Below are 25,884 nucleotides of genomic sequence, written 5' to 3'. Positions count from 1 at the left end.
TAAAAATACCCTGTGTATCCATCAGCATCTTGCAGAACTATAGTTGTATGGGCCAAACTTTTGGTATGATTCCCTAGAGGTGTTTTTCTTGTCCTCCTCCAAAATTACCCTAATCTACTTGTCCCCACTGGAGACTGGTTCCCCCTGAAAAATATGAGTGCCATCTTCCTCCACCTCAATCAGCAAAGCCTTAACTTTCCTTGCCTTTGAACTTGCCTCCTACCTAGCCCTGTCCTGACCTGCTTTTGTGGAAGGAGACCAGTGCCTTTTCTAGCACATCAAACCACTCCCTCCCTATTTATCCTCTATATTCCCATCCTCTAGTCCCAGCACCAAAGCCTCAATTAACTGGCAAACAGCAGGTGTTGGATAAGTAAGGGGATGGTGCTGCTGAAGATCCTGCCACCATCTCTATCATCTTTTCAAAACTTTGCTCTTTTTGTCACCACTGTCTGGAGCCCACTCCATAATGCACCTTGACTTTAGCAAAGGGTTCTCATTCTTTGTCTCTACTTAGTGCCCTCTGGAACCTCAGCACTCATGTTAATTATTAGTCAAATCCTACAGCTTCATGTGCTGGAGAGAGAGCAAGGCTCCTCAGTCTCCTTGGCTCTGAAGTCTTCCACCTCCTTACTGTAGCTGTGCACATTCAAGACCTTGACCTTGATATGTCTGTCTGTAGCCTTAGCTTCTTACCCATGACCACTTCTGGTGTTCCCCATCAGTTGGGGAGGTTTGGATATCAGGTAAATAAAACATATGCTGTTCCCTTTTCTTTGAGAACTCACAGAGAAGCAGGCCCTTTTTCTTCCTCCCCAAGTTGTCCCCACTTAATCTATGCATTAGCTCTGTTCTGCCTTTGCTCAGGTTACAGCCTAGCATGGACACCATGAGCTTCAACAGAGCTCTCATTCAAGCCAGGTACCCTGCCACCTACCCTTAAACCTACATCATACCCAGTTCTGCTGTCCATTCTCTAGGAACACTCTCCAAAGATGGTCCATCCTCCTTTTTCCCAGTACCTCAAGCCTACTCTGACCTTCAACACTATTTTACCTGGAGAAAGTGGCAGGCTGAACTCTTTGTCTTTCTAACTTATGTCTGTTTTTTCCCTCATCTTTGAGGCTACCACAGACAAAAGGGCAGGGCCTCCCTCTTGTATCTGTCCTGAAGCCTTGATCCATCCCTTGTCTCCATTCTTTGCAGCACAGATTCTCTTCCTTTATGCCTGTTCCTCCTTTTCTTCCTACAATCTTGCAAGTTCATCTTCCTTCTGAAAAATACCTGGCTTGGTCCTGCTGCCCCCCTCTGGTCTCCATATCCATTCATTTTTCCTGGAGGGAAGGGATTCCACTCCCCTGGGTCGTCTCCCCCACCCTCCCCACCCCCCGTCCCCCGCCACCACTCACCACCATCTGGAACCTTCTGCAGCCAAGATTATGAAACTGTTGTCTCCCAGGAAAGATCTGGCTTCTGCTCAGGAGGGACAATGCCCACATCCTTCCAAGCCTCTTAGGTAGTCTTTGCCATCACACCAACCTTGGCTCCCCATGTTCCCTTAGCTCTACTCTTAAACCATCCACAGAAGGACAGTGAGAAAGGCAATAGCTGCAGTTAAAACCACCCAAGAGTGAAAATCTTTCAGGTGAGGTCAACACTGGGGGGGAAGGTTGATAGTGAGGGAGAACCTCCTAGCTTTGAGGAAACTTTCCACTTGATCCCGTTACTTCCTTTTCCCCCTGTAAAGGCAGTTGGGAGAGGGAGATCATTTCCAAGGTAGATGAGATGAGATGAGATTGGTCATCCATATACAGAGCCCAGAGCTTGTGGTTTTTAAGGTTTGGAGTTGGGGGTCAGGATCCAACTCTGTGGTATGTGTACACAAATATGGCTGGGTGGGGGCTGCAGGGAGGGGATGGTGGTGGTGAAGTATTTTTTTCTTCAGGGCCAAATCCCTCAGTGGCCATGATCTTGTTTGACCTTCTCCTTGCAACCTTCTTATTTCTTCCTGAGGAGTATCCTGCAATGAGTTGGACTTTGTTTGCTGAGACTCCTTCTGTCTTGTGATTTCTGGACCCCACAATCAGAGGGAAATATTATTCATGAACTCATACTTGAGTGGGGTCCTGGGAGGCTTGGAAAGTACCCTTCTTCAAGGCGCTGACCTTTAAGCTTGTTTTCCAGTACTGGTGGTGGCCTTGCCAGCCCTTCCTCCCTCTTGCACTAGATCCCGTTGTGGACCTGCTCTGGGGGTGTCAGGTGGCAGCCTGAGATCATGACAGAGTTTTCTTTGTGAAATAGCCAGTGCCTGTAAGGACACAGTTACTACACCTTAGCTTTGTCCTTATTTAACCTTCTTGAGAAACTTGGTCCTGCTTCCTAATCATAGCATCCACTAATAAATAAATTTTTAATCACAGAATAAATCATGAGTAGAAAGTTTGGAAAATAGAGGAAAGAAAAAGCAACCATGTAAAACCCCAGCATCCTAATAGCAAACAATGATCATCATCGTGGTTACTCCTCTCCGCTTTTTTTTTTAAAACCAGATGTTTAGAAGACATTTGTAATCATAGTGTGTACATATGCATTTGCAGTGATTAAGACCTTGAGCATCCTATTTCCAATGAAGATTCATGGGCTCCTCCAGCAGGAGTGACAGGTGGCACTTAGGCAGGCAGGCAGGCAGGGGTGGATCCTTGGCTGTGTAGACCACACTTAGGTCTTTTCTATGAATCTAAAAACTTCCTAGAAATGATGTCCCAGCTGGATGCTTTAAGGGCTTCTCACCATGGTATTCAGTTAACCCTGAGCACTCTGCTCATAGAGGTCTGCAAAGAGAAGTAAACTGGAGGTTGAATTTCCAAAGACCATAGCACTTTCATTGGCTTGTTTTCTCAGTAAGAGAAAACATTATCATTATCATCTCCTCCTTCATTATCATCTCCTATTTGTAGAGTTTCAAAGTGCTTCGCCATGTGCCATCTTATCAAGTCTTGCAGCAGCCCTGTAATGTAGTCATTATTTTCATCTGCATTTTGCAGATGAGGCAACAGAGGTGTCAAAAGACTTGCCCAAAGTCATGAGTCTAAACTCCATGCCCTTGCCCAAGGCAGTGACCAGATTTCTCTGGGCACCATCTTTCTGCCTGTTTTATCTAGCACTCAGGCGAATTCTTTTTCCTCTGTGGCACAGTTTCCAGCTAGTTTTTCTTAAACACCCTTCCCTTCTTCTCTGCAGGGGGCCGTGATAAACGAGGTGGACCCATCCTGACCTTCCCTGCTCGGAGCAATCATGACAGAATAAGACAGGAAGACCTGCGGAAACTGGTGACCTATCTGGCCAGCGTGCCAAGGTAAGGTGAATGTCCTGCCGGGAGAGAGGGGGAAGCTGGCCTGATGCAAGTGAGCTGGAGTGAGCCTCCATCCCTGCCAGGGGCCTGGCTGTTTCTGCCCTTGGAATGGATTCTAATTAGTTCTGTTACGTCAATACCTATTGTTCACCTCATTCCCATCATTCCCATTGTTACTGCTGGGATTCATATGAACAAAATGTAAGCTGGATGCTGGGAACCAGGGGCAGAGGTGAAGGTCCCAGGCTTAGAGGACCAGGACAGGCCCTGGAACAGGTGACAGTGTGGCCTGGGGAACAGGGACGGGAAGCCATTCTTTGCCTTGGGGAAATGGAAATTCTGGCCGATTCCACTCTGGCTTGTGTAATGGATGTTTTCTAAAACCTCTGGCTTTTGAATATGTTTGTGGCTTTTAGAGTTTAGGGCAAATAGCTCCACTTGTATCATTCAAGAGGCAGCCTTCAGCTCAATCTAGGTCATGCATTTTCAATGGGGGCAATATTGCCTCCAAGGGGGATGCGAATTGGTTCTTGTGTATGGCACACACACACAAAAACTTTCATGTATTAAGCACAGCTAAATATATAGTGCATAAACATATATACAATATATTCATGGTATTAAAATCTCATTGGGGGGGTGATTAAGGAAAAAAGTATAAAAAGCCTCCTTTGTGGCACGATGATGATTTTAAAAAATGATTGAGAAACACTGGTTTCTGAGTGTTTCTAGGTGGTGCTGCACTCAGAGGGTGGCAAGGGAGACATGCTAGGGACATGGAATTTATCTTTTAAGAAGGTGGAGTTCTTTGCATGGTTAGAGAAATATGGAATGTGAGAGCCAGAAGAGCCCTGAGAAGTAATCCAAGCAAATACATTGTGTTTTACTTAGGAAGCAGCATCTGTATGGGATTGGAGTTGCTTACGGGGTGGTGGTGGTCAGTGGCAGAGCCTGGTTCAGAGCACTCCTGACTCCTACCCTAGTGCTCTCCCCATCCTTGTTCACGGTCAGTGAGAACTCTGTTCTCTAACTTAGTGGGGTTGGAGTCTGTCAAGTGTTTGTTGTGGCAAATAAGAAGTGCTGCCTGGGGCTTTTAGAACCTTCATCTTGTCTCTCTGCATTTTATAGAGGAATCAGTAAATTGTACAGAGGAGCTCTGCCTTTGCAGGGAGACCTTGGATAATTGTTGAATGTGCTGATTAAGTTCTTGAAACAGATGTCAACTGAGGCAATCACTGCATTTGAAAGAGCTATGGGGGAAACACATGTACAAGGATTGGTGGATGGTGGTGGGCAGGTGGTAAAGGGGATTTCAGGGCAGTCATCAAATGCTTGGAAGGATGTTGAACAGAATGAAGAGCTCTGAGCAGAAGGCTGTGAACAAATAGATATAGAATGGTGGCTTTTTTTTTTTTTCTCTATGATATCCACAGAGAACCAGAAAAAAGGTAAGCAGTCTTAAGCTCCAATGAAATGGACTTAGGTTATATCCAAAGAAGAGCTTCTAAACTATGAGTACAAGAGAGTTGGATAAAGAATAGAACAGAAGGGGTTTTTTTTCCCCTTAGGAGGTCTTTATACAGAAGAAATATTCCCATCTGTCTTGGAGGCAAGGAGATGGATTAAATAACCCATGATTGATGTAGGTAATTTAGCAATTTAGCCATTGAGGGGCTAAGCAGTTTTAAAAGCATCTTTCCCAAGTATACTACTAACAGGCATAAAACCAGGCATTTCCTAAAGCAATTTACAGGAAGAGTTTTCATGGGGACCCATGACAGACTCTTAGTTCTTTCAGAGTCAGAAGAAATTTTGGATCCTGAAGGGTACGTTTTTCTTTCTGATAGGTTTATCACATCCCTGAAGCTAATGCACATTCTTCTTTTCTTTAGCATAGTAAGTGAAAGAATTGGAAGAACATTTTCTTAATTCTGACTGTTAAGCAAAGCTGGGACAAAAAGGATTGGAAGCAAATAAAAAGGAAAAGATTTCTACTGGGTAAAGGGGAACAAAACTCAAGAAGAGCTGGAAGGAAGGTCATGAAAAAATATAAACAATAGATTATCAATGAAAGAGCATAGTAGATGCAGGCTCTTTGCTTCCCTGAGGGTAGTCCTAAGCATTGCATCCTAGGCTCCTGAGAACAGAAAAGGTTCACAGGTTCTGGCAGGTGGGAGGCAAAAATGCTGTTGCTCCTTTCAATGGGAAGAATTGTTCAGGGATACCTGCTGCCTCCCTCCCAAGGGGCCTATGTTCACCAGGAGTGTGTGTACCTGGTAGGCTGAAGAGCTTACCAACTAGTCATGCCCACCCATCACTTCCTAGTTCTGTTGGTCACAAGTTCACACATGATAACTGTTGGAAACAAAACCTTGAACAGGGTTATTCCAATGACAATGAGGTCTGGGGAGGAAACCGAAGCACTTATCACATCAGATAGTGTTTGCCATTCTTCTGCTTAGCCCTGGCTTTGGAAAGAAAGAAATCTGTAAAAATGAACAGCTAGATTTGGGCAGGTGACACTGATTAGAAGAAGTAGACTATTCTGGGTCATGGCCAAGTAGGCTATAAAGCTGCTTCTGTCAGGTGGAATGTGCTCTTCAGACTGGATTAATCTCCCATGGGCGACACTCATTTATTCAAGCATTTATCATTTATTTATTTTACAAATATTTAGAGCCTCTATAAGCCAGGCCGATTTAGGATTCATGGTGAGCAGGAACAGACATTTTGAGAAAGTTAGGAAAAACCTAAGTATTTCCCTACCGAGGGCCAAACCAGTGACCATAAAGGACAGCACAGTATATAATTGTGCTGGTAGCATAGGGATAAAGCAAGAGAAGACAAGTGAACAGGACCAGTAAGTGATGAAAGAGGATCCCAGAATCAAGGAGCCAATCAGCTTGATGGCCATTTTGGGCACTGTTATATTATAGAATAGGTGATTAAACAGATGGGTGTGATAATTTATGAGTTATTACAGTGTACCCTTTATAAATATGAAGGGTGTGATTTTCTCTCTGGTAGGTTTATCATATCCATGCAGCTACTGCATACTCTAAATAGAAAGTGAACAATTAAAAGAACTTATTTCTGACCTGTTAAGCAAAGATGGAACAGAACAGATTGTAAGCAATTAAAAAGGAAAAGGTTTCTGCTAGCTAAAGGGAACAAAAACCCAAGAGAGTCTGGGAAGAAGGATGGTTGTATGAAATGAATGGGAAGAAAAAGTCCCGCTATAATGTGTGAAGGCCATGTTATGTCTGGACCACTGCACTCAGTCTGCTACACTGAACCCTGCCAACTCCTTTTTAGGAGCTATGTGGACCAGTTAGAATGTCAGGAGAGCAACATACTAAGGCATCCACAAACTATGTTTCTGCAGTTGGAGGATGTTTTCTGGTGGGGATGAAAATGGAAGAAAAGTGATTCCTGACTTCAGGTGTCAGGAGAGCTGCACTGCCCCTAAGAGGCGGGAACAGGCATGGTCTCTGTTGCATCAATGGCGGGTAGAGAGATCAGGACTCTGAAGTGGAGAAACAATCTGCCCAGGTGGGAGCTGTCCAGCACTACTGCTGCTGCCTCTGGAGAAAGTGAGCTTCCTGTCCAAGACTCCTACGGTGGGTTGGAGGCTGGATTAGATCATTTCTAAGAAACTTTCCTGCCCTGAATTCTGTGTTTCTATGATATTGGGGGAAAACACATCATAGACATCTATAACCTCAAAGCAGTATTACCACCCCACAAACACACTCTTTCTCAAATCCCCTAAATTATTTAAGGCCTAGAATTTCACTTCACATCTTGTGTATATCTTAAATTCTAAGAGAACTCTTTTCCAGTCCCCTTGCATTCTGGATGGGGCTAAACATGATCCCAGAGTGTGACTCTGACAGCAGCAGTTCCTCTTGGAATCCATCTCAGCCTGAGATGAGTCCTTTCCAACTTCCCTTTCTGCTTCTGATGAGTTTGAACATCTATCTCCTGGGGCTTCTCCAAGATTTTTCTGTTATCTTATTTTGAGAAATCATGAAATTAGGGTAGGGAGAAAAGCCTTAAAAGTCTCCTAATTCAACTTTCTGATAACTTCATTCACTTAATTCAACAAATATTGATTGAGTGCCTACCATAAGCCAGGGCACAGTCGGGGATCTTGGTAAACTTGTATTATCTTTTCTCTCATCCATCCTATACTTATCTAACTTTTTTGTCCTTCTGCCCTGATATCTGCTTGTAATTACTCATACATGAAAGGAGTGGAAAAGAAATACTCAGAAATAAGAAGTGGATGAGTGTCCCTAGAAATGAGAGACAAAATCTAGGCTGAGAGTAAGCAGTTGCCCAAGCATTACTCGTTGTATGGATAGTCTACCCACTGTGATTATTGGGAGTTGACCATATGCTTGGAATAGAAATTTCTAAGTATCTAGTAAAGAAATCCCAGGTTATTTTTATTGCATTGTATTCTTCCTCTTCTTCATTGTTATCCTGCTTTGTCTCGATCAGCTTTCTGTGGCTCCTCTGGGCACTGATTGTTAGCACCTTGATGTATCTGCCACTTATTAGCAATGGTGGTGAGATGCTGAGTGTTCTAGCAGGGAATGCAGGTATCATACTAGTGAGGAAAAATGACAAGAAATAAAGATTGGATATTCTGTAATGTCAATCAAACCAACATGCCAATATTCAGCTTGATAATTTGTTCTTGTTCTACAATTTCAGCAACAGATAAAATGGGCTTATAGCCAGCACTGTCTTTGTGCAGTGTCACCAGAAAATAGAAATAAATAGAGAGGGCCAGGAAGTTAAAAGATGAAGAGGTGAAAGCTGCAAGGATTTACTCCCACTGTATTCAGCACGAGAGAACTCAAGTTATGGAATCTGTCATCACTGAGTGTGTCTGTTGTAAGGGCCTGTTGAGATGTGTCGGTGGTATCTTGCCCTTTGCTCTGAAAGTGAAAGTGAAAATGAAAGTTGTTCAGTTGTGTCTGACTCTTTGCAACCACATGGACTACACAGTCCATGGAATTCTCCAGGCCAGAATATGGGAGTGGATAGCTATTCCCTTCTCCCAACCCAGGGGTTGAACCCAGGTCTCCTGCATTCCAGGCAGATTCTTTACCAGCTAAGCCACCAGGTAAGCACACAAATACTAGAGTGGGTAGCCTATTCCTTTTCCAGCAGATCTTTCCAACCCAGGAATCGAACTAGGGTCTCCAGCATTGCAGGCAGATTCTTTACCAGCTGAGCTACCAGGGAAGCCCCATCAATTAAAGAAGACTGCAAAGAGTAGTGATGTAAAGTTCAGAAAATAGAGCCAATGAAGACATTTGCCTAAAGCTTATCCTTTTCCAGATTCCTTTTAAATTTCTTTTATTGCTTATGTATAAATCTTCACAATTCCTATTATACTTACCACGTTCTATACAAATTTTTTAACAATATCAGTTAAGTGTTCCTTTCGTGAGGTGTACACAGTCCAAGCACTGAAGGGCAAATGGTGTTCTACTCTGCTGCTAAGGAACAGCATCACAATAGTAACAACCATTGCCAGTAATCACCTTCCTTGGAGCCATACAGACCTTCACAGCAAAGGGAAGAGAGGCATCTTCAGATCAATGGAAGGCACTGGGGTTCAGATCCCAGCTCTACTACTTCTGAGTCAGGAAGCATATGACCACTCCACCCAGGTTATCTGAGAAGAGTTTAACAAAGACACATTTTACAGTGCTGCAGGTGGGCCACAGGGAAAGCAGCAAGATTTGAATTTTCAAATTATCCCAGAGCTGGCAACATCAGGTAGGCAAGACATTATGACTTCTAGGCCTGAAGGGGCAAGGTGAGGAGAGGTGTATGGAACCCAGAGAGAGCTGGAGGAGAGGCCACTTGACAGGAACTGTGGCCTTCAGTAGGAAGCTGCCAGCAGCTCACAGTGATTCCATGATGGGGGATAAAAGACGTCAATACTCTTGCTTCAGCCTTCCCATTTTCTGGCCCCCTGTCATTGTTTGTCAGTTACTGAATGCAACCAAAGCCAAGTGACAGGGGCCTCATTGAGGCATTGCATGTCAGCCTCCCAGGGCATCAGGGTAGAGAGGAGAAGATGAAGGATGGACTCACAGGGGCAAAAGGAAGATATTTAACACAGGGTGAGACCTTGGGCATATGACTCAATATTTCTGAGTCCAATATTTTGATTTTTAATTTGGGAAAAGAATGTCCATCTCACAAGGGTGTTGTGGAGAAATTATCTGGCAATCTCTCTGTAGCACTTGGGCACTCAGAACTTAATAGTCTGTCTCCTAAAGGAACCTAATAATAGTGGTGGTGGTGGTGGTGGTTTAGTCGCTCAGTCGTGTCCGACTCTTGCAACCCCATGGACTGTGGCCCACCAGGCTTCTCCGTCCATGGGAATTCTCCAGGCAAGAACATTGGAGTGGGTTGCCATTTCCTTTTCCAGGGGATCCTCCCAACCCAGGGATCAAATCTGGGTCTCCTGCATTGCAGGCAGATTCTTCACTGACTGATCTGTGAGGGAAGCCCTATAAGCATAAATATATATACATATATGGCAGTATTTGCTACATGTGAAGGAATAGATGTATGTGTAAGCTATGAAGCATGACAATACATTGAACACCTGAGAGCCCACCCCCGCCTTCAGAATCGGAACATCTCCTCTGCTCTTGAAGCTCTCTGTAGCCTTTCCCTACCCTAATCCCACCTACTTCCTCCAGAAATCACTATTATCCTGAGTTTTGTGTTTATCCTTGTCTTTCTTTTTTGGTATAGTTTACCACATGTTTGTGTAAACAATATATTATTTAGTTTTGCATGGTTTTGAGCTTTATAAAATGATATTATACCATACCTAGTTTTTTGTGACTAACTTTTCTGATGACCTCGTGACTAAACAACAACAATAAAAGTTTGTTTTCTTTGGAATCCCAACTCTATAACTATAGTCACTATAATCCGCCTGCAGGGCAGGAGACATGGGTTCAGTCCCTGGGTCGGGAAGATCCTCTGGACAAGGAAATGGCAACCTACTCCAGTATTCTTGCCTGGGAAATTCCATGAACATTGGCGCCTGGTGGGCTATAGTCCATGGAGTTGCAAAGAGGTGGACATGACTCAGCAACAACTAAACAACAGCTTCTCTGAGCTACTGTGATTGTGACAACATGGATAAATTGTAAAATATAATTTGGAGTTGAAAAAAAGCACTTAATGCATCCAACCTCTAGAACTGATCTAGTAAGTAATAAATAAATGCTAGCCTATATTATCATCTTCAAAGCTACATTATTGCACTATTGTAAGTATTCTGTATACATTAACTTATTTTTCACAGAATTTTGAGATGGATATTATTTGTTCCCATTTTACATATGAGGAAACTGAGGCTCAGAGAGATTAGATAACTTTCCTGTCTATGCATGGCCTGTGTGATTTGGAGCACCAGAACCTGAGCTTTTATCCACTGATTAAATGAGGAGGCCAGAGTGAAGGAGGCAGTGATGATAGAGAGCAGGGGACAGATGTGAAGAGAGAAAGGAGGTCAATCCTGAAGGATAGACTAAGGATTGAAGGAGCAGGACAGTATGAGAGAGTAGTAAGGAGAAGAAGGGCAGATGATTGTAATTATGGTGGGCAGTGGTATCCCATCAAACCCATGTCGTCCAAGATACTCTTTAGATTCTAAGTATGAAGGTTGTTGCAGGTGGGAAATGCAGGTGGTGGTTGTCTGAAGTCCAGGTTTCTGCTGGCCAAGACACCAGTGATGACTGGATGTGCAGGGTAATGGAGGTGCGGGCTGCTGCCTCAAACTTCCTCTCCCACGTCTTTGTGCTCAGTTTTAGACACACAGTTCTATTCATTTATGCTCATCTGTGGATGACAGTCAACTGTTTTTCAGTGTGAATTATGCTAAGGGATGCTGTGAAAAAAATTAAAGCACTGAAGACCTTGGAAACTATATAAAGAGATGAGTAGAAGTCTGTAGTAGGGACCCTGAAAATATAAACTGGAAAGGTGGGGGTGGTCTTTGTTGTATTCTAGGGTGCTCATCCTGTTCTGTTTCTGTGAGTCTGAGATGTTTCTTTCACTCAGTCACCTGCCTGGAGTGGTCTTGCATTGCTCTGATGTCAGAAGCATGATTCTGGCATTACTTAGCAGTCAGCTGATAGGCATTTTGAAGTTAGTTCACTTTCTTGACCACGCCACTGCCGGACTTGGCCGGTGTGTGTCTGTGCTGGTGTAGTTCTGAGGCAGAGGGCCCGGCAGGGGCGTGAGCAGGGTGGCGCTTGTGGAAACCCTGAAGAGCCTGCTGTGATGCTTCAAATGCAGAGACAAGCATTTGTGAGTCCCTGGAGAACAATAACCTGGACAATCAGAGGCTGAAACCATGTGGTCATAAAGTAACTATGAGAAGCAGCTCTCATTATTCCAGAAATGCTTCCAGTAAATGCCTTTGGGTGATGAATCAAGGACCCAGCACTGGACAGAAGGATCCCTGATGGAGAGGGGAGTGTTGTTTTTCTTCATGAGCATCGTCAATGTGACCCGTGGAAGGGACTTTGAACATTGCCACTGACTTGGGAGCGCAACTGTGGACTAGTAGAGGAGGAAGGAGTGGCCTCAAGGACAAATACTGATCCTGGAAATTATGCAGAGTGTTCCAGCCCAGGAAGAATGAACCCCTGAACCTTCCCCTCAGGGAGGAGAAATGTACATGTAGCTGACAAATTCCCTCGCCTATAAAATAGGCACAGAGATATCACCAGACATAAAGGTAGTGGGGATCACGTGAGAACACATGTAAGGTACCTAGCCAAGGTCTTGGCACACAGCAGGGGCCGGTGGCCGATTTCTTTCCCTTTTCTTGCTTGGCAGTGGGGACCTTGTTTTGTTATTTGTCCTTCACTGTGTCTAGCACAGCTTTATCAAGGTCAAGTTTGTGTGTGTTAATCGCTCAGTCATGTCTGACTCTTTGCGATCCCACTGACTGTAGCCACCCAGGCTTCTCTGGCCATGGAATTCTCCAGGTGAGAATACTGGAGTGGATTGCCATTCCCTTCTCCAGGGGAACTTTCCAACCCTTGGATCGAACCCTGGTTTTCTGCATTGCAGGCAGATTCTTTACCTTTTGAGCTACAGGGAAGTCCTTACATTGGGCCCGTCCGATGAAAGTCACTCTGTCGTGTTTGTCTCTGTGACCCCATGGACTACACAGTCCATGGAATTCTCCAGGCCAGAATACTTGAGTGGGTAGCCTTTCCCTTCTCCAGTGGATCTTCACAACCCAGGAATCAAACTACGGTCTCCTGTGTTGCAGGTAGATTCTTTACCAACTGAGCTATCAGGGGAAGCCCCTTAAAGAAAGTCAAGGTTACAATAATGGTTAAGGTTATAATAAGAGCTAATAGGAATAGTAGTAGTAGTAATAAGATCAGTATCATCTAGGAGTATCATCACTGTGATAAACTGAATGAATGAATATATATATACCTAATAGTGTGATAATAGTGTGATAAAGTCTTGGTCTCTTTTAAAATTAGAAAACTATTTATTATAAAAATAAATGCAGAAAATAGAAAAAAAATTTAAGTCACTTGTAAGTCTACCCTCTAGAAATAGGAGCAATTAGTATATTGACATTTTTCTTTCCTATCTCTTTTCACTGGAGATTTTGTAAAGCAGAACTGAATCATATTGTTTATTTAATTTTGCTTTATGTTTTATCCCACTTACTATTATACCCTAAGAATATTTTCATAACATTTTATACATAATAGTGTATCTTTGGATTCACCATATTCTAATTAACCTTATCATTAGATATCCAAGTCATTTCTAAAAACTTCATTGCTATAAATGACTTTCAGTAAACTTCTGTGTGTATGAACCTTTGTCTACATTTTAAATGGTTTAAATGGTTTCTTGGGGATAGATTCATGGCAATTTTGGACTTTTTTTTTAAGGCTAGTGATCCATATTGCCACATTTCTTTCCAAATTTCCCAATTTATAGTTGCAATGTGCCTTGCTATAGACTTCCAAGCCTTTTCATTTCTCCAAATTTAAGTTTTTACACTCCTCACTGACCAGAACCCTCTGTGAAAACGTTGTTAAGAACCCTATCATCAAGAACCCTAATGTAGGGTTATGCACTTAAACCTATCCCTGAATTTGAAAGAATAAAAGAATTGGCCAAAGGGCCTGCTCTTCGGGGTCGACCAGGGTAGGATTCCTTTAACTTGCCTAAACTAATAGGAATGTTAAAAGGGGGATCATACATTAAAGTTCAAATCTGATAAGAAATGTATGATGATTTAATTGTCTTTTGCCCTTGGGTATCTTTTTTGGGAATCTTTTGTTTTGCCTCTGGGTATATTTCATCTCCTTGGCTGGTTGTGCAATGAGTTCCTGGCTTAGCACAAAGTGATAGTTAATCTCCTCTGCTCTCATCTAAACTGAGGTCCTTATCTGCCTTCCACTGAGAAAGTTGGGTCTCTGAGTTTGTTTCTGGGCAGCAATGTTGAATGAGCCTCTAAAGCTTAGGTGGGCTCATTTACTCTCTTTCTTAGGATTCAGAGGTCTATGGCTTACCAACAGCAGGCTGATTAGGAAGCTAATGTTGCTGTTTCACTTAGATTAGGTAAACTTCTGTGTTGCAGGTGAAATAAGTTCCAGTGTATTCAAGTTTTTCAGGAATTCATGCTGGGGAATCAGGATGATTTAAATTTCATTCAAATTCATTTGTCTGGAATGTAGTGAGGGAGATTCCTAAATATGGATACTAGAGAGAGAGCTTGGCATTGAGGGAGAAAGATGTATTTTTCACATTGTGGGTTCCAGATTTGGGGTTGTTTCTCCCTCCCCCTTTGGGGCTTTCCTGGTGGCTCAGATGGTAAAAAATCTGCATGCATTGCAGGAGCCCCAGATTTGATCCCTGAGTCAGTAAGATCCCCTGGAGAAGGGAATGGCAACCTACTCCAATATTCTTGCCTGGAGAATCCTATGGATTCTGGGACCCAACTTTCTGTAGCCTGGCAGGCCACAGTCCATGGGGTCACAAAGAGTCAGACATGACTGAGCAACTAAGCATACATATTCCCTCTCTCATTATGTAAATATTTTCAACATGTTTCTGTTTCTCTCTTCACCTGTCACTGGGTAGGTGCTATCAGACGCCCCTCACCGGTATTTGGGGTTGTGTATGTTTCAGTTCTGTTCAGTCACTCAGTCATGTCCAACTCTTTGTGACCCCATGGACTGCAGCATGCCAGGCTTCCCTGTCCATCGCCAACTCCTGGAGCTTGCTCAAACTCATGTCCATCGAGTCAGTGTTCCCATCCAACCATCTCATCCTCTGTCGTCCCCTTCTCCTCCTGCCTTCAATCTTTCCAGCATCTGAGTTTTTTCTAATGAGTCAGTTCTTCACATCAAGTGGCCAGAGTATTGGAATTTTAGCTTTAGCATCAGTCCTTCCAATGAATATTCAGGACTGATTTCCTTCAGGATTGACTGGTTTGATCTCATTGCAGTCCAAGGGACTCTCAAGAGTCTTCTCCAACACCACAGTTCAAAAGCATCAATTCTTCGGTGCTCAGCTTTCTTTATAGTGCAGCTCCCACATCCATACATGACAACTGGAAGAACCATAGGTTTGACTAGACAGACCTTATTGGCAAAGTAATGTCTCTGCTTTTTAATATGCTGTCTAGGTTGGTCATAGCTTTTCTTCCAAGGAGCAAGCGTCTTTTAATTTTATGGCTGCAATCACCATCTGCAGTGATTTTGGAGCCCAAGAAAATAAAGTCTGTCACTGTTTCCATTGTTTCCCCATCTATTTGCCATGAAGTGATGGGACTGATCTTAGTTTTTTGAATGTTGAGTTTTAAGCCAGGTTTTTCCCTTTCCTCTTTCACTTTCATCAAGAGGCTTTGAGTTCCTCTCTGCTTTCTGCTATAAGGGTGGTATCATCTGCATATCTGAGTTTATTGATATTTCTCCCAGCAATTTTGACTCTAGGTTGTGCTTCATCCAGCCAAGCATTTTGCATGATGTACTATGCATAGAAGTTAATAAGCAGGGTGACAACATGCAGCCTTGATGTATTCCTTTCCCGATTTGGAACCAGTCCTTTGTTCCATGTTCAGTTCTAACTGTTGCTTCTTGACTTGCGTACATATTTTCAGGAGACAGGTCAGGTGGTCTGGTATTTCCATCTCTTTCAGAATTTTCCACAGTTTGTTGTGATAGACACAGTCAAAAGGTTTAGCCTGTCAATAATACAGAAGTATATGTTTGTTTTTTTTTTTTTTGAATTCTCTTGCTTTTTCTATGATCCAGCGGATGTTGGCAATTTGGTCTCTGGTTCCTCTGCCTTTTCTGAATCCAGCTTGTACATCTGGAAGTTCTAGGTTCATGTACCGTTGAAGCCTAGCTTGGAGAATTTTGAGCATTACTTTGCTAGTGTGTGAAATGAATGCTTGTTTGGGAGGCATATATTGGGTGCTGACAGTTCATGTTATGACACTTTAGTTTTGTTGAGACTGCCTTTATTATATACGTATGAAAGTGAAACTGTTAGTTGCTCAGTCGTGTCCGACTCTTTGTGACCCCTTGGACTGTAGCCCGTTAGCCTCCTCTGTTCATGGGGTTTTCTAGGCAAGAATATTTTAATAGGTAGTCATTTCTTTCTCCAGGGAATATTCCTGACCCAGGGATCAAATCTGGATCTCTTGCATTGCAGGTTGATTCTTTACTATTTGAGCCATTAGGGAAGCCTTATATATGTATAAAATGGCAACCTATTCCAGTAATCTTGTCTGGAGAATTCCACAGACAGAGCAGCCTGGTGAGCCACATTCCGTGGTGTTGCAGAGTCATACAGGGTTGAACTGCTAACCCTTTTGCTTTACACACTCTGGCAGTTTAGGTGTGCTGCCACCACCTGGTGGAGTACATTAGCTCAGCTGCCTGGAAGATAGAGATGGTTTGTATGGTTTAGTCGCTAAGTCATATGCGACTCCCTGCCAGCCCATAGACTGCAGCCTGCAAGGCTTCTCTGTCTATGGGATTTTCCAGGTGAGAATACTGGAGTAGGTTGCCATTTCCTTCTTCAGGAAAGATACAGGTGGATTTCGTCAAGGGCTCCAAATACTATGCTCCCTCCTCATTAGACCTTAGATTTTCTAGGCTTTACTTTTAACATTTTTATTGAAACATTTAAACTTAAGTAATCACTAAGTGATAATTATTTTTCCTGAACTACAGAATGAGTTTAATATTAAATTCCCTGATAGCTCAGTTGGTAAAGAATCTGCCTACAGTGCAGGAGACCCTGGTTCAATTCCTGATTTGAGAAGATCTGCTAGAGAAGGGATAGGCTACCCACTCCAGTATTCTTGGACTTCCCTTGTGTCTCAGCTGGTAAAGAATCCGCCTGCAATGCGGAAGACCTGGGTTCAGTCCCTGGGGTGAGAAGATCCCCTGGAGAAGGAAAAGGCTACCCCACTCCAATATTCTGGCCTGGAGAATTCCATGGTCTGTATAGTCCAAGGGGTCACAAAGAGTCGGACCTGACTGAGCAACTTATACTTTCACATTGAAATATTAAATAACGTTTGTAGAAATCTTTAGCTTGAATATGTAATAATTGCCAGTTGAAACTGAGAAATTTATAATGATGCTATTTTGGGTGAAAATACTTAAATAATATAGAATCTCTATATCAATTATTCCTTTTATAAAATAAAATCCTTTTTAAAAAAGAAACTCACTCCTATTGGTTTATCTTCAGTCTTAGGTAGACTTGAAGTCACAGTGCCCCAGGCATACTTATCTCTTGAAATTTCTACTGTCTCTCTCACTGTTTGCATTAGCCACAAACACTGAATATGGAAGTCTTAATTTGTCTTTTCAAACCTTCCTTTAAAGATTCTATCTTTTTCTCCAAACATGGGAAATGAGAACAAGAAAAACATCACCATGTAGGGCTTTTTGGTGCTAAGAGTATAATCCTGGTGTATATACTTACTAGTGTGGGAAACTTCTATGCCAGTTTGTCACTGTAGCTTTTATTATAAGAAGGAGGTTTCCCCCTTACCTGTTTTACTCCACCTTATCTCTTCTTTGATTGCTTTAGATAAAACAACTTTTAAAGAATTTCTCTCTTGAAAGTCTGGCATCACCTATGCAGAACAAAATACTCTGAAAAAAATTTGAAGAAGACTTTTGAAACTAGAAAACCTATCAGGTAGTGGTGATGGGTCCCCTGTCTTCCATGAGTTCTGATTATTCACAAAGCTTTCTCCCTGATAGATGGAAAACAGCTTGAATGCAGGGTCAGTGGGTCTTGTTTGGCTGGAAGTTTACAGAGCAACACCTTGCAAGTTGGCTGAATTCCCTTAGATTGGGAGAGCCCCAAGAGAAAAGGGCAGTGTCTCACCCTCTCATCCCATCAGAGCCAATACCAGCCTCTCTTTTCCAGACATGAAGTCACTGAAGTCAGACCCAGGGCTCCTTTGGGATGTCTTCTTTCCTCTGTAAGGGGCTGTACCCACAGAGGGGCCCAGGCCGGGTGGGTGGACTGGCTCCGCTGCAGAGCCTTCTGTCAGAGAACAGAGTGTGGAGGAGCATGCTAGGGAGCCGGGAGTGGACGCTGTCTCATCAACAAGAAGTATTCCTGTTTCTGTGTCGAGCAAGTGTGACAGCCAGCCCTTTTTCTTCCGGAACCCAGACAGGAGCACTTTGTCAAAGTCACCATGACTTAACTAGGACAAATGTTTTTCCAAGTCACTTACTGACATCATCCAAGTGTGCACCCTGGTGGTCCTGCTCCCTCTTTCGCTTTCTCTCAGGGCCTCCCTCCTCTGCCCCCACCCCCACCTTGTTCTAGGTCAAACAAGGACCAGTTTTGGTTTTGAGAACTATTAAAAAACTCTAAAACCGATACATTTTTCTCCCTCTTATCTCAGACTGTTTCATGCAGTCCTGAGCTGGAATTTCATGTTTACAGTGCTAGCAACTTGTGTGCCAGGTTTTCCATGGAAACTCCTCTTGGCCTGGTACTCCAGGCAAGGTTTGAACCTAGTGCTGTGACACTCTGCACCCTAATTCCCTGTCCCAGAAGAGACTGTCCTCTCATTTCTAGACTGGAGGTGGTTTTCCTTTGCAGGAATCTCAGGCTTCAGAACTTGCTTGCTAAGGGAGAAATTCCCTGTTTTGGACCTGGAGGAAGGCAAGAACCATTCCTGCCCCTGACCTAGCCCCAATGGGGATAAAGTATTCCACTGGGACTCCTGCAAAGCAGCCCAGATTTAAATCTGTGTATAAATGGTTATTGTTTAGTTTACATACACAACAACTTAGAGATGATGGTCAAATAATCCTCTGGTTTTTTCAGGCTGAACTTCCAGACTGAGAGGGGACCTAGTTTTTGCCCTTGGAAAAGCTTGCAGTCTGGTAGAGATTCTAGGACCCACTGGAGAAAACAAACTAAACATTTTCTAGGCAGTTGTTAAATAAGCATAGCAGTTCAATGGATGTCATCAGAGATAGTTTATTGGATGTATAATCTGAACTGAATTTCACAGGAAATAGATGGATTAGGATCCTGGAATTTGAGGCAGGAAGGGATTGTAGAGGTCAGCCAGGCCAACCCCTTCACTTTAAAAGGGTGGAGTGCTATCCAGAGAGTGTGGCGAGATGCTGAGGGTCACCCAACTGGCCATGGTGTTGCTGGGGCTGGTGGTTACAACCTTGAACTGCCTCTGATAGTTACTGGGGTCAGGGCCTCCCTGGGGTCTTCTGTGGAGGAATTAACCCCTTACCCACAAGCTCTCAGAGTCTCTAAGCTAGCTGTGGGTGGGGGCAAAGGCATGCAGGAGCCCTTCCTGTTTAGTTTAAATTCCAGACATGTCCCATTCCCTTGACTTTCTCCTTTGGGTCTCCACTCCCTCCCTTGCTGCTCTCAGGTTTACACCTGTGCCTGAGCTTTACCAAGGTTTTCCACCATGGAAATTGCAGAGACCCTGGCTGGTGTCAGAATGTAGAAGGCTGGGTGAGGCCACCTGCTCTGCGTCAAGTGAAGCTCCTGCATCGGCAAAGTCCAGCAGACCTGGCCCCGACAGTGCCTGTAGAGACAGTTGAGGGGTCTGTGTTGGTGGGTTATTTGGGCATTTGTCTGTATGTACAGGCAAATGGCAGTGGGCTTTCAAGAAAGTGATTGTTCCTTAGGGAGGAGAGAAGGCGTATGCAGGCAGTTTTGACCAATGATTATTTCCTGGAGGAAGTGTGTGGTTTATTAATGAGGATTCCACCTGCCCTGCTAGGAAACTGGAGCCCAGCTGGAGAGGAGGGGATCCTGTTGAGAGGGTGAGAGAGGTGGGGATGCAGTGAGAGGAGGAGGAAGAGTGGTGATGGCAACAGAGGTTGCAGTGAGCAAGGAGTCCCTGTTCTGTGGGTGCACATGGCACTCTGCTGCAGCCTCTCCTGGGTCAACTCTCTTCTCTGTCTCCCGGCTTTGGAAACCTCCCTGTGTCTGACAGTTGGGGTGACTCAGACACCGTGGTTAGACAGGTTACAGTCTTTGGAATGTGGATTCAGCCTTTGGCCTACTACTCACAGATGTGTGAGCAGTTTATAATGATGCATATTTTTTTAAGTTAAAAAGTATGCCTGATTTTTCACCTGGCCTGACTATGGCAAAGCACAGATGGTAAAGGCCAGAGGAGTATGGCCTTGGGGATGGTCTAGGGAGGGGTGGGGGAGGGCTTTGTGGAGAGGTTGCTGTTTTTGGCTTTCATTCTTTCTTTCTTTCCCTTGGTTTCCATTTCATTTCTGTTTCGTATTCTGAATGCACTAGAAGGGAGGGGGTGAACAACTCTATGAAGGAGAATAGGAAATAGGACAGGAGGCTGAGGTTGGGAAATGGAAATGTCAGTTTCCATCCCAGCCCCTTGAAACCTGCCCCTCTGCCACCTGCTCTCTCTAGCCAGCCAGCCTCAAACTTTTAGGAGCAATGGTTCTGGTGCTTCTCCCAAGTATCCCAGTTCCTTTTCTCCTAGCTGAGAGTAGCTTCTTCCAAGTGCCCTGCCCCAGACCAGTCTGGCTTAGAAAGCAGGTCTCTTTCTTTGGTGAATGGAAGTTGTATTTCAGAAGCTGTGAGACTGTCAGGTAATAACCTGGTAGGTTAATACATTCTAGGGTTATATGCAGCTGACCAGGCTGGCCCCCACAGTAACCTTCCTTTGGAAGGCTGCATCCTTTTACTTTGGTCTTACTGTCAGCTGGGCCATTTCTGGAACTCTTCTTGGGAACTTCTTTCAGTCTGTGGCATGCTCCTTTGACTATCTGTAGGATGGAAAATCTTATTCTTTTTGAGCTTTTTTGGTTTTTGATGTTTAGAAAGTGTTTTTAAAGACAGCATTGAGGATGTCAGTTTCTGGGTACAGAGGTCTTGTTGGGTTTTTTAGGCCATTGACCTGTTGCTTTATGGCCATACTTGGGGATGTGGGAGTAATCTTGGGGCCTGAGTCTTCACCACACTCTGTCCATGGATAGAAAAGAGAATCTGCTACATCTCTGCCCCTGGCTCAGCTGCAATCAAAATGTTTTATTTATTTTCTTCTTTTTAAAAACAAAACAGTTTCATTTGGGTAGAATTAGGCAGCAAACTTTAAAGCAGTGGAAAACATAAACCTTCTTCATTTGGACTCCTTTGCGAGGTCTACCTGGGATGCTGAGTTGGGCAAGAATTGACTTGGCTTCTGGTAGTCAAGGGTGGGGAACTGGCAAGCGGGAGCTCTTAGACCCAGAAACAGGCAAGCAAATCTCTAGAACGTTTATTGTAGGGGCACTTAACCATGGCTACATGTTCAAATCTCCAGGGAACTTTTAAACACTGCTGAGCCAAAACCCTAGACCAATTAGTTAGTCTCCCCACTTTACAGAGAAAGGGTTGAGACTTTGTTTTAGGATAAAGGATCATCTCTGAGCTTTGCCCTGTAGCCGGGGCACCACAGATCAGAGGTGCAGAAGCAAAAGATATGTTGCTAATTGGGTAGAAAAGACACAAGTTGTTTGGAATAATCATAACCTGGAAAAGTGGACACAGAGTGTCTTCCAGTAAATCAAAACAAAATACAGAAACAAAACATAAAGAATCTACCTGCCAATGTAGGAGACACAGGTTTGATCCCTGATCCGGGAAGATCCCATATGCTGCGGAGCAGCTAAGCCTGTGCACCACAGCTATTGAGCCTGTGCTCAAGCCTGGAGCCACAACTCCTGAGCCCACATGCCACAACTACTGAAGTTTGCACATCCTAGAACTTGTGCTCTGCAACGAGAGAAGCCACCACAATGAGAAGCCCATGCACCAGCTAGAGAGTAGCCCCTATTCACAGCAACTAGAGGAAAAAAAAATGTTGTACAGCAACGAAGACCCAGCTAACAATAAATAAAAAAAAATTTTTTTAAAGAAACAAACAGGAAAAAAAAAAAAAAACCCTCTGGATGGATTAACATGGATCCTGAGAAGGATCTGATGGTAGATGAATCGCCTTATGAAAGCCAGCTGATGGTGGACAGCCACTTGTGAGTCTGCCAAGAGGTATAGGACAAGCACGAGAGCCCTCCCACCTCTCTGAGCTTCTCTTCTTTTCGCACACAGCCAAACAGGAACCTTCATGTGTGCAGGTTGAGTTTGAGAACTGTCTGTGTGACTGATATCTTACTCACTACAGGATATTCTCTTGAGTGGCTCATTTCTCAGTAAGGCACTGCCTCTTCCAACGTTCTTTTTACTAATTCTGATTATACCAATTAGAAAGCTTAAAGCAGGTGCTAATGTGTCTTTAACACTTTTCTTTAACACCTGCTGATTTCCGGTTGTTTAAGAAAGTGGTGTGGTGTAGTTTGGGGCAGTCAGCAGAAAGCTGCTATTAGAGTAGCACCAAGGAGTGGAAAATAGGTTAACACAGATCAGTGTGATAGACAAAAGGATCGAAACAAAATCGGGATCCCATAGCCACGGACTCTCCATGGCCTGGGAATGGCTTGAGAACTAAGACTCAAATGGGTCAGGGCATGGTTTTCTTCTTAGAACTCCAAGGACCTTTTTTGATCCTCAAATTCTGAATGGAGAATTCAGCTTGAAATGATGTCCTAGAGACATGGGTACAGTGTAGTTCTAAGGAAAGTGTGAAGTGGGAGATTTCTTGGGACTACGCTTCCACACTTTGCTGGTTTCTGTTGCTCGCCATGAACTGTCCGTGCACCATGGTAAGACTTCATCATCCCCCCAGATCAGCCTGCCTTGCAGGTCCTGCTTTCTCCTGTGGGGCCAGAACTGTGTGTGGTAGGGCCCTGCTGCGCTTGTGAGACAGGAAGTCCTCCCATCTGTCTTGGCCTTTCTGTCCCTCATTCCCTCCTCAGTGACCAGTCCAGCCCTCTAGCCCGGTGTTCAGTTTGTCTCCTTCCCTGGACTACTCAGTGAATAGGTCTGATTTGAAATCTACTTCTGCTCCATCACAGCCCAAGCGCTGGGCCTTCCCAGGTCCCCACACTAGGATTCAGACACACCCTGTGCCCCACAATTAACAGCACCTGAGCAGCTCCCATCAGCACACACTAAGCAGAAGCCCTTGATGCCTCCTCACCGGTTCTGTTGGAGTGGTGCTCGTTGCTGATCTCTGCTCCCCCACCTGCCACCAGGATGGGTCATTGTTACATTTATTCCAGTAGCTATTCCAAGTGAGGATCTGTCAGGCACTCATATATATGGGGTAAATCTCAGTTGGCACCACAGAAGCTGGGGCACAGGGGATCAGGCTATTCTCTCTACTGCTGGAACTCAGTGGAACCATGAACAGGAGAGTCCTCACTCCCAGGGAAGGGACTCTGATGCTCAAAACAGGATATCCTGGCCCTGCAAACCAGATTACCTGATGTCTCAGTTCCAAGCTTCTTGTGGCTTAATAGAAGACATGAAATGGGCAGATTGACAACTGAATGTCTGGTCCAAATAGACAAAACATCCACCCAACTGTGTGACTCTGAACAAATCACTTCCCTCCTCTGGAATTTGCTGCCCTTAGCTTTGAAATGAAGGATCAGCAGAGTAAGCAGTAACGTTTCTTCAGGTTCAAGTATTCTGTTTCTCTCTGAGGCAAGGTAGCATGACAGATACTGCAATCAGACTAGATTCAAATATGATTTTACTTTTTCCTGGTGACTTTAGCAAGTTACTCAGCCTCTCTGGGCCTTAGTTCCTTTAACTGTAGGGTGGTATAATAATAGAAGCTACTTGTGAATTTCATGTGAGGAATAAATTAGATAATGCATATAAAAAATTAGCAAACATAGATTCTCATGAACATACACATAGATTAATAATAATTAACAATCTATGTGTCTGTCCCACTTTAATTAAAAAAAAAAACAGCTGCTCCAAGTTTGGCTCTCAGTTTATATTTCTATCCAGCTTAGAGTTTTGAGCTCCTCAATATTTACAGTCAGGTCTGTCTGCTAGTCTTCAGCTTTCTTATGACCCTCACTTCCCCTGTTTCCTCTCCATAGTGAAGGATCAGCCAGGACACAGGCTCTTTTCCACTTCAGGACCTTCGCTCAGGCTGTTTTCTCTGCCTACATTATTCTTTTTACAACATTCCCTTAACTAGCTCCTGCTTATAGTTTTGGTCACTGTTTAAATGTCAGCTCCTCATAGTGGCCTGTTCTGGCCACCTGATAAGTTGTTAAGACTTATCACAATTTGCTTTGTTCTATTGATCTAGCTACTGCCTTGTGTCCGTCTCTCGTCCTAAAATGTAACCTTCATGTTTCTGTCTTATCCACATTTATATCACTAGTGCCTAGCACTGGGCCAGCCACAGAGTAAGTGCTCAATAAATATTTGTTAAGATTAAAAAATTAATGAAAAAATATATTTATATGACACTGTACTATTTATGAAGCCCCTTCGTGACTAGTCTCTCATTGTAAAGGCATATAAACCTGAGCTTGCAATAAATAACTCCCTTCAAGAGAGCATAAGGTCATGAGGAGAGAAACTCACTAACATTTTTGACCAACTTCTGTTTAGCACAGCTGTCGGTCCTCCCTGCAAACATTGTTCAGACTGTGGAGTTGCATTCTATCACCTGTTTATTAATGCAGGGCCTCATCTATTGTAGACAAAGTGCACATCATTAAACTCTCACAAACCACACCTAAGAGAGTCTAGGTGTTGTCCTTGGATCACCTAGGAGATTCCTGGAGCTCATCCCAGACTGATTTTCATCAGAATATCTGAAAGGGGTCACTGAAATCATTATTTTTTAAAAATTAAAAAAAAATTACTTATATTTTGATTTCACTGAGTCTCCTTAATGCACAGGGGCTTTCTCTAGTTGCAGCAAGCAGGGGCTACTCTGTAGTGCAGTGCATGGGCTTCTGATTGAAGAGGCTTCTTATTTCAGAGCACAGACTCTGGGCAGTCTGGCTTCAGTAATTGCAGCACACGGTCTCCGTAGTTGTGGTTCACAGGCTTAGTTCCCTGTGGCATGTGGAATCTTCCTGGACCAAGGATTGAATTGATGTCCCCTGCATTGAAAGGAAGACTCCTAACCACTGGACCACAAGAGAAGCTCCTGAAATCATCATTTTAAATAAGGGTCTTAGGTGATGATGAAAGTCAGTAAAGTTTGAAAAACTTTGACATAAAGTGGTGCAAATGCCGTTTTGAGATAGCATGGGCTTGCTGAGTGAAAACAGCCCCAGTGACACATAATGAACAAAAGAGTAAATGGTGTAGAACTGACTACAAGAACTATCTGATCAATCATCCCATCACTCAGTATACATTATGTCCTGGGCCTGAGAGCCCCTGAGAGTCTATGAAACAGTTCACAGCTCAGTTGTAAGGAACTGTAATTTATTGCAAAGGATGAGAAGCTGGCCAACAGGGCCCAGGTCTCAAGTGCCATACGGGAAATTAGCAGGGCAGGCAGAGTAGGGCAGTGACTGCACTCTACCTCTAAAGCAGGGGGCATGGGAGATGGGGAGAGTCACTACTCTCCTTTCCCCTACTTAGTGGATTTGAAGGCCCACTGCTCCAAACTTCACCTTTCTGTGCTCCCATCCTCACCATACACAATGCAAATTCTTCCTATGAAAATTAAATTTGGGCTAAGAAATATCTCTGAAAAGGTAAATATCCTAAAGGGAAAAGGATGACCACCTGCTAGTTATGTTCCAGTGTAAGTTGTCTTGCTGCAGCTGCTCCCCATGTGAGCACGCTGAGTGAGAGGCAGGGAGGTCTGGGGGCATGGAGGCTTGAGGAAAAGGTAGCCTGGTAGCCTCTGTGGGATTGGGCATAGCTAAAGAGCAGTGTGAACTCGGTTGGTTTCTGGAGTACGTGCACCAAATCCCGTCTCTGATGACCTTGATCTTTTCTCCCATCATCTCAGAGACCAATTAGGAAGGCTGCTTCCCTGCCCCACCCAGGTCCTGCCCCAGCAC

General features: G+C 43.9%; 1 protein-coding gene across 16 annotated transcripts in view; it reads left to right on the top strand.

Moving 5' to 3' along the window:
• KALRN (kalirin RhoGEF kinase) overlaps positions 1-25,884 on the top strand; it is a 673,187-nt gene that overhangs the window by 199,297 nt on the left and 448,006 nt on the right. For all 16 annotated transcript variants that reach the window (XM_043875040.1, XM_043875043.1, XM_043875038.1 and 13 more), the window contains exon 3: positions 3,241-3,355. In XM_043875040.1, the coding sequence (XP_043730975.1) occupies positions 3,241-3,355 (115 nt within the window). The remainder of the gene's footprint in view (positions 1-3,240; positions 3,356-25,884) is intronic.

The sequence above is a fragment of the Cervus elaphus genome, chromosome 19 (genome assembly GCF_910594005.1).
Source record: "Cervus elaphus chromosome 19, mCerEla1.1, whole genome shotgun sequence".
NCBI classification, from domain to species: domain Eukaryota; kingdom Metazoa; phylum Chordata; class Mammalia; order Artiodactyla; family Cervidae; genus Cervus; species Cervus elaphus.
The sequence above is the reverse complement of the archived record's forward strand: the minus strand, read 5'-3'. Positions and strand labels throughout refer to the sequence as shown.